Raw genomic sequence first — 9,553 nt, forward strand, 5'->3', positions numbered from 1 at the left:
CTTTTTAAAGTTCTTATTTTTCTCCTTCTTTTTTTTTTTTTTATACACGAGGTGCTCGCTGAATTGTTTGTAAAGCTTCCATTTCCGCAAGACATCGGGACTTGTTCATCGCTCATTTTCAAACTAATCAACTTTCTCTTTTATATGTTTTTCGGGACCTGAGTGAGATTACAAATTGATTGACCTTTGCAGACACATATTATAATGACACGTCATGACTTAGACAATCCTAACTAAGTCCGAGAAGTTTACAGAAAGATGATTCACAACTTAGACAACTCAAGCTAAGTTCGCATCTTGACCGCAAATGTGTCTCATGGCTCAGAACATTTCAGCTAAGTCCGTAATATTGTTATATATATATATATATATATATATATATATATATATATATATATATATATATATATATATATATATATATATATATAAACCTATGTTAGCTTCATTGCTTATTTTAGAAACTCATTATAAATCATTACAAAAGTGGTTAACATAGTGTTTTCTAGACGCATGTTTTCAAAGTGCTCGACATATATATGGTGTAGTCTTTGCGTTACAGGGAAGTGGAAGATATAAAAGGAGAGGTTGATACGGTTGATTAGCCAAAGGGTTAAATGCTATATTTTAAGCGAGAGGCTAACAGATTTATAATCTATTGGTGTTCGCCATGATTTCCACCACCAATCACATGTGGATAATATTTAAATGATAATGATGATAGTGATTGCTCGTTGCTCATGTGATTCATACATGTTCATATCTGACCATAGATTAGAAATTATTAGACGTCATCGACCACAACAATCTCAATATCGAATTATATATATATATATATATATATATAATATTAAAAAAACATTAATTATAATAACCTATTGTACACAGCACATATAGGCCCTTTTGGTGCCACCTTTTCGACGTCGGTTGTTACTCCATCCTTCTGAACTATTTCTGATATTATAGAATCACAACATAAAACGATCACAAGCATAACCACGTATGCATACGAGAGCAAGGAATTTGATCTGAACCAACTCATCATGGACCCGATTGAACTCGAGTTCGGTCCAACCCGAAGTTGGATGGTGTTGGATTTTGTCTTGGTTCGGATCGAGATCTTGGGTTGGGTTATCTGCTGCTAATTCGAAGTCACGTGCCCAACGAGTGCCAACAGGGAATATAACGGCAAGCAGAGTCCAGCCACGCGGGGATCCACATGGAATGAGGCTCCGCTCGCCCGCCACACTACTACTCTCCAATGCGTTCTCGTCCTCCGCCCCCACCGCCACCCTCGCCGCCCACTTTGGTCGCCACGTCGACACCACCTCCGTCGCTTCATGGAACGCCGCCATCGCCGACCTCGCCCGTGCCGGGGACTTCGTCGACGCCCTTCGCGCCTTCGCATCCCTCCGCCGCCTACGCCTCCGCCCCGACCGTTCCTCCTTTCCCCCGGCCCTCAAGTCCGCCGCCGCCCTCGCTTCGCTCCCCTCCGGCCGACAGCTTCACCTCTTCGCCCTTCGCCTCGGCCTCCTCCCGGACCTATTCGTCGCCTCCTCCCTCGTCGACATGTACGCCAAGTGCCGCGAGCTGTCCGACGCCCGCCGGGCCTTCGACGAGTCCCCCCACCGCAATGCCGTTCTATGGACCGCCATGGTCGCGGGATACGTCTGGAATGACGCTCCCGAGGACGCCATCTTCTTGTTTAAGGACTTCCTTGCTGATGAAGGCGGGGCGGGCATCGACTCCGTGGCGGCTGTGGCAGTGCTCTCTGCATGCTCGAGGGTTTCTGGTAAGAAGGTTGCCGAAGGGATCCACGGGCTCGTGATGAAGGTTGGGTTGGAAATGGATGTGGGAGTGGGGAACACACTGACGGACGCCTATGCTAAAGGAGGAGACTTGAGTTTGGGGCGGAAGGTATTTGAGGGAATGGCCGCAAGAGATGTTGTATCTTGGAATTCAATGATTGCGTTGTATGCTCAAAATGGGCTCTCGGCAGAGGCATTGGAGCTATATACTAAGATGTTGACTAATGGAAGCATTCAACATAATGCTGTGACGCTCTCCGCAGTGCTGCTGGCGTGTGCACATGCAGGAGCATTGCAAATAGGAAAGTGCATTCATAACCAGGTGAGTCTTATGACCCGATAGGTATAATTTCTGCCATTGTTGATGCTCATCTTCTAAAAGGTAAAGAAAAGGGTCTCTTTATGCTACTGTTAGCAAATGTTATTTGGTGATTATATAATTTACATTCTGGTCATCATAATCACTAGCATGAAGGGTAGCTTGAAATATGAATTGTTCAAACCAAAGAAGAATAAATGAAAGGATATTGACAGGATGGTAACAAAGGAAATTTGCTGAAATAGGCTACAACCCTTACTTATAGACAACAACAAACAACAACAAATAGCCATTGAAATCTATTTTGGGTCGGCTACATGAATCTTTTTCGTCATTGAGATCTATAGAGAGTCATATTTTTAGTTAATTAAAAGTATTTATATCTTTATTTATAATTTATAGTAAGGTATTCCTAGGTCTCTCTCTATTTATGTCCATACCATCTTAAACGATTCTTCCTTATTTTATCTATATCGAAACATATTTAGTTGTTCATGAATAAAATTTTTTTTCCTATATTTCCTAATAACTCTGTACATCCACCTCAATATTCTCTTCTCACATCTCAGTAACATAGACCTTTTCTTTAGGCTGAAAAATACATCACCTTATCTATTTGAACTATGGTATGAAAAATACATTACCTTATTATTCCAAAAAAGTGTCACGATGACCTACTTGAAGCGAGATGACCATAGCTTGTGCAAAAATTGTCATTTGTTTTCTTGGGCTCAAGTTCAAAACCTCAATATTCTGGGCATTCAGCTGTTTTGGATCTTCTGTCACTAATTGTTTTACTTCCAAATCCTCTAATCGGTTCAGCTCTGCAAACTGAGTTGGAAACTTTCAGCAAAATTTGAAGTTTTCCTAATGGTATTGTGACAAGTTGATTTATCACCACTTGGCCTGGATGCTCTTGGTAGCATTGATACAATTTAGTTTTCTTGAAACTAAAATGCTACTGTTTCTTCCAAAATAAATTTGAATTTCGTCAATTTATATCATCAGAAAAAATCATACGAATTTTATGGTTTGCCTTAAAATCTGCTGGATATTTTAAGGCAAAATAATCATTCATGTGGACATAATTTATGTAGGGCGTGGGAACATATATGCAAATGTTGTCCTAGTTGAGGCAGGCTTGCAATGCCAGAATGTTCAAAATAGCCTTTCTTTTACTTGAGACCAGTATGTCATGCATCGACAATGTAGGCTTATGGTTTGTATGCTCTTGGATATATAATATTATTATTGCTATGCTAATCATGGCTTCTGTCAGGTGGTCAGGATGGGCTTGGAGAAAGATGTGTATGTGGGCACATCAGTGGTTGACATGTACTGCAAATGTGGGAGAGTGAGGATGGCAAAGAAAGCCTTTGACCGCATGAAGGAAAAGAATATCTTATCATGGTCTGCCATGGTTGCCGGTTATGGCATGCATGGTCACGGACAAGAGGCTCTGAAGGTTTTTCATGAAATGACGAGGTCAGGAGAGAAGCCAAATTACATAACCTTTGTTTCTGTCTTGGCAGCTTGCAGTCATGCAGGGCTTGTGAACGAAGGCAGATATTGGTTGGATGCAATGAAAAGAAAGTTCAATATTGAACCTGGTGTGGAGCATTATGGATGCATGGTAGACCTTCTTGGACGAGCAGGTTGTCTTAATGAAGCTTACAGATTGATCAAGGACATGAAAGTCAAGCCTGATTTTGTCGTCTGGGGTGCCCTTCTTAGTGCATGTAGGATTCATAAGAATGTCGAGCTAGGAGAGATTTCTGCTAGGAAACTGTTTGAGCTGGATCCAAAGAACTGCGGCTACTATGTTTTGCTCTCTAATATTTATGCAGATGCTGGAAGGTGGAATGATGTTCAGAGGCTGAGAGTTATAATTAAGAACAAAGGGCTGGTAAAGCCACCAGGGTATAGTTCAGTGGAATTTAAAGGTAGGGTTCATGTATTTCTAGTTGGGGATAAAAAGCACCCACAACATATAGAGATCTATAATTATTTGGAAAAGCTGAGAGTTAGGATGCTGGAAGCTGGTTATGTCCCAGATACAGGATCAGTTCTCCATGACGTAGATGAAGAAGAAAAAGAAACAGTATTACGTGTTCACAGCGAAAAGCTGGCTCTCGCTTTTGCAATTATTAACACAGCTCCTGGAACGACGATCCACATCATCAAGAATCTTCGGGTTTGTGGTGACTGTCACAGTGCAATCAAGCTGATCACAAAGCTTGTACAACGGGAGATTGTTGTTAGAGACTCTCACCGGTTCCATCATTTCAGAGATGGGTCCTGTTCTTGTGGGGATTATTGGTGACAGTATCTAATTAGAAAATGCATTATGTGCTTCTCCAATTTGTGTTCAAACCACTTCTGCTCAATTAGGAAAAGGTTAATAATGCCGCACTCTGAACAACCAGGGGAAGGAATCAAGCCTTTAAATAAATGTTCAGTTTTTAAACTCTGCTTACTTCAGTGGGTATTCCTGTTGATGCTGCTAAGTGGAGCTAATTTGTTTCTGGTTGCTGAAAGCTGGAATTCTGAATATTCTACATATGTATTCTGCTGACTGGAAGTGGCTCAGATAGCACATGTTCAAGTCAGAACTCGATGAACAGAGGCTGAGATTCTTGATATTCCTGAATGCAAATTCTATTTTATCCTATCCAGCTTCGACTGTAAGGAAAAATGGACTATTTTTTTTTTTTTGTGTAACTTTAGATAGAAATGTGTTTCCTTCATTTATATGAGATGACTAAGCATAGGTGAGGATCAGATTGGTTCTTTGTGTACTCTTACACCCACATTATTTATCAGAGATACGACATTGTTATAATGACTGAATCTGAGGATTTTCACCTCTTAGGTTGTGTCAAAAGAAATAGATATGATTAACTACTAGTTCTATCCCTATCTGCTCTATTGGAGTTATATCAGTGTTAAGCTTCATATTGAGTTTCATGATTTAGCAGATGCCCAGATTAAAAGACCTTTATGCAACAATTGTGTCTCTATCTTAATGCCTAGAATTGGTAATATGGATGGTGATTCAGGGGAGTGTGAAGAGCTCATGGAAGCATGCTTGATGTTTGTCATTTCCAAGTGTACAAGTCCAAGTGTTTGCCGATATCAAGAGATAATCTTAGTTCTGTGATTGTTAGTCGAAAACCATGGATTTACATGTTGCAATTTGTCAAGCCATCTTTCACTGTTGTTTGTGCCTTACTGTATCTAAAAGGGGGACAAAAAAAAAAAGAAAAAAAGAAGCCCTGCTATATGCAGAATAAAATTACAAAAATATGTAGCATCTGTTGTGAGCATAAATAGAAGTGTCTCAAAATGCAGTTATTATTTGACAGTTTAGTGTCTTTTCTGGAATCTACATTACCAAATAAATCCCTTCATGATTCCTTGCCCTAGTACCAGTCACACCTGCTATCAATCCTTCATCAACACACACCAGCAATCACCAAGAATACAGGATTTTAGTGCTACGGCACATAGATAACTAGATTTGCTCTTGAGCTAAAATCCAAACATGTCCCATCCATTTTGCCACTATATCCATGATAGATAGTGTCATGAGTCAACAGAAGGCCAGACATTAAATGTCTTCATCTTGTCTCGTAGAGAAGTATCGACTTCCATAGAGTACAATGCTAGGCATTGTCGTCATTAGTGACAAACTAAGCCTTAAATTGCACCAAGAAGACAAAGGCACATTCTGTTCACATAGAAGAGGTCTGTCTAATTGGGTTCTGAACAATTAGAAAGAGAGAGTTACAAACCAAAATATATGCCAATATTTCCAGTTAAATCAAGAACACTCAAATCTCTTTTTTTTGTCTTTTACAGCAAATTTTTCGGTCTATTATCGATCAATGATAAGACAACCAATGGGAATCAGATTAGGAATACAAAACACAAGAAGTGCCAAAGTACAACCAGGTCACTCACCATTGGCATCATCAAATTATTTAGGTAAACTCTGGTTTGAAGGGGAAGGGGTCCATAGACATGGCTGAGAGTCCCGTGACACCCCTGTGTACTATCTTGCCCTAATGGTTGCTGTCACCATGGAAGAGGTGGTCCTTCCAATTTAACATGAAAAATTTCAACCACTTTGGAGTGATGAGTACTTTGGAAGACCCATTGAAAGAGCCACAAACATTGTGCCATGCATGAAGCTAAGCTTTTCATTCGGAACAATCTTCTTGCAATCTTCTTGAGCAGTTGAGAAGCTGCTGTGTGAGAACTCGGTGCATTCTTCTCGTTTGTTTAGACATCCTGCACCGAGCATAACTCAAAACAATACAAAATGCAGTCACCAACCCAGCAAACTGTATGAAGCAGCAGTAGGAAGAAGAGGAAGAGCAGGAGAGGCAACCGAGTGGGTCCTCATGGAAAGCCACCCCATGTGCATCTCTTGCTCTGCCCTTTTTTTCTTCTTCTTTTTTGTGTGGGTGTGTGGCTTGGCTTGGCCGAGAAATGGTGGCTGTCACACCGCATTGCAGATCTAGTTTAGGAATCAATCCATTCATCACATCACATGATCACCCCAACCCTGTGACTGTCTCCTGTCCCCCTCCACCAGCCCCATTTCAGCTGGTACTTGTTCTCTTCCCCCATCCACCTTAATTGTGTTTCATCTGACTCGATACTCACTAGGAAAAGCAGCAGCTCAGGTTAAACACATACTGGATCGAGAAGGGAAGAATTCCATCATACTGTGGCTGCTTTAAGTTTGGATTAAGAGAAAATTATTGAGGCATGATTTATATCAACAGTATTTTACCTCAAAGATGCAAACATGAAAAAACAATAATAATAGAAGAAAAAAAATGGAGGAGTATATTCTCATGAGTGGCTTGTATGACCCACAAAGGAAAGAACAAAAGAGTAGGTCATGGCCATGCCCCTTCTAGAGCTGTGTAACATGGGCATCATCTATCATGAAGTGGAGGAAAGGAGTTGATATATGTGGATTTAAAAAGGCAGGGCAGAGGCAGGAGGAGTTTGCAGCTGCTTGACATAGTTGAGGTTTCTTGGGTGCTGCATAAACATTTAGGATTTGGAGCAAAGCTATGAAGATCTTGTTCCAGTGTCCCTGCTGCTCTTGCTTCTGCTTCTTGACCAAAGATAGCAAATCAAAGGAGGCTGAAGGAAAGGAAGACTGAGAGCAGTGAGTTGCTGTACCCTTTGTTTGGCTTCAGATTATGTAAAAAAGCAAATGCTTCAATCTATGGATTTATATTACTAAAGTTCCTGAAAATTATTCAGGTTTTATACTACCTTTTTGTCTTTCTCGATGCCTTTCTTGTGTGAAATGCTGCCCCCCCCATCTTCATCTTCATCTGCTGCTCAACTGATGCAAGAAGAAAAAACCATACGGTCTGAGCTGAATTTGGCAAGTCTGAATTCAACATGTGATGATGTTTCTGATCTCCGAGCAAGCTTTGCATCTCATGCGTTTAAGATCCTGGTAGGAAGCGCTTGATCCACGCATACTCCTCTTTCGTAAATTCTTTTTTCCTGTCAGGAATTCAGAAAGCAGCATTGTGATGACGGAAAGGAGAATCAAATGTTCAACAACTACTGAAATTGTTCATTGAAAACCTTCGAGGCTACTACATGTATCAGACATGAAGGATTCATCTGCCCAATTTCACACAATTCCAAGCCTTTTGTGTCTAAATTTCATGCTGTCTCTCTGCAAGGATGTTGTTCATCAGTGACACAAACCTATCAATGGTTTACGATTGTAAAAGTTAAGATTTCCTTAAATCTAAGTCGACAACACAGGTTAACATCACATCACAGGGAATATGACCAAAGGAAGATCATTGAATGGTTGAAATAGAGCAGATCACAGGGAGTGTTTTGCTGGCCATAATGCATGTCTCAGAAATGAATAGTGAATCTTGACAAAATCATTATGAATATCATCTTAATTAAACAGATAAATAAATAAACACTGTTGCATTTTGAGAGTGCCATTTGGTTAGAGGATTTTAGATGCACACAACAGTGTGTGAATCTCTGGCAAACAAGACACAGAACAGAGGTGCAAAGCATAAATAAGATTACAGGAAATCAGCAAAAGCATCATCATGGAGTTAAAAGGTTAAGGAAAAAGATTAACCAACAGGATGATGCACTAAGTTACTCTAAAGAACTATGTAAATTAACACAATTCACATATCCTAAAACTTAAAATCTCACTTAAGGGTGTCATATGCCCAATCCGGATGAGGATTACATTAGATCGCTCCGAAAACCCGTCTCGACTTTGTATACGATGACATTCAAGAAAACTACATTGGTAATTGACATCGCGGAAAATTAATGTTATTGGTTATGTTGCATATAGGCAGATCTCCACTCCATAATCTGCAAAATTTGCATCAACTTTTAGCTAATGAATCTTGTTCCACTGCTGAAGTAAGTTCAGTGCTGCAAAGGAACAGCACACACAGTGGATTGCTTATTTTAGACACTCCAAGGTTGCCTCTGAATAGAATCGAAGGAGTGTGGACTGATGACCAAAGTCAGTAGATCGTCACTCCGTTTCATAGAAATTCTAAACTGATTTATAGAATCATATTGGAATTCTGAGATAATTACTTTGCTACAGACTTCACATATAGAATCATATAGAATGCAATACGATGGAGATTTGTTGCTTAGATGGTAAAATCTGCAATGTAAGATCTTATATTTTCCAAGTCCACAAGTATAGCAACATCTGATGATATGCTAACATCACATTTGGGAGTAAGTAATAATGTAATGCCAAAGCGCATGATATGCATATATCATTGCGTAAAAAGGACATGACATGAAATGGAAAGGCAAAGTATAATGTGTGTGACATGATATGGACGTGTTAAAAATACATATGATTTGATACAACATGAAAGAGATTACGTGAAAAAATATGAATAGACATATAACATGAACACGTGATATGTGTGATAATATAAATTAAATTAATTCATCTTTACATCGTGATAAATCCCATCGATCGACGTGTCTACACAAGGATTTTTTGTTGTAAGTTCGGGCATTGGACCGAATGATCGGATATTACACCAATCAAGGAGATCAAAAGTTGTGGGAGGTCAACATGTTGATTGGGTAATACACCAAAGGAGAAAATGATACGCTGAAGGATCGGACGAAGCGACGGATGAATCAATGACATGTCGGACAATATAGAATTCTAGTCTCGTAATCGATTGTCTTAATTGGGCATAGTTATGTTGTAATTAAGTTGGTTTTGGATGTAACAATACCAACTCAACTAGGGACCCATTGAGCCTGAGTTAGAATTATTTTAGGCCAATATTCGATCATCCATGCTCTCAAGTGATGGTACCGTCAGACTGGGTGGTAGTATCGCCTAGTGACAATGCTGCAA

General features: G+C 39.9%; 1 protein-coding gene across 1 annotated transcript; it reads left to right on the forward strand.

Moving 5' to 3' along the window:
• Positions 1-1,195: 1,195 nt before the first annotated feature.
• Positions 1,196-4,969, forward strand: LOC135618502 (pentatricopeptide repeat-containing protein At3g26782, mitochondrial-like). The gene is made up of 2 exons (XM_065119394.1): positions 1,196-2,130; positions 3,407-4,969. Exons 1-2 carry the CDS (start codon positions 1,225-1,227, stop codon positions 4,448-4,450), a joined length of 1,950 nt encoding a protein of 649 aa, XP_064975466.1. The 5' UTR covers positions 1,196-1,224; the 3' UTR covers positions 4,451-4,969.
• The last annotated feature ends 4,584 nt before the right edge of the window (positions 4,970-9,553 follow it).

Source organism: Musa acuminata, chromosome BXJ2-8 (assembly GCF_036884655.1).
Source record: "Musa acuminata AAA Group cultivar baxijiao chromosome BXJ2-8, Cavendish_Baxijiao_AAA, whole genome shotgun sequence".
Lineage (NCBI taxonomy): Eukaryota > Viridiplantae > Streptophyta > Magnoliopsida > Zingiberales > Musaceae > Musa > Musa acuminata.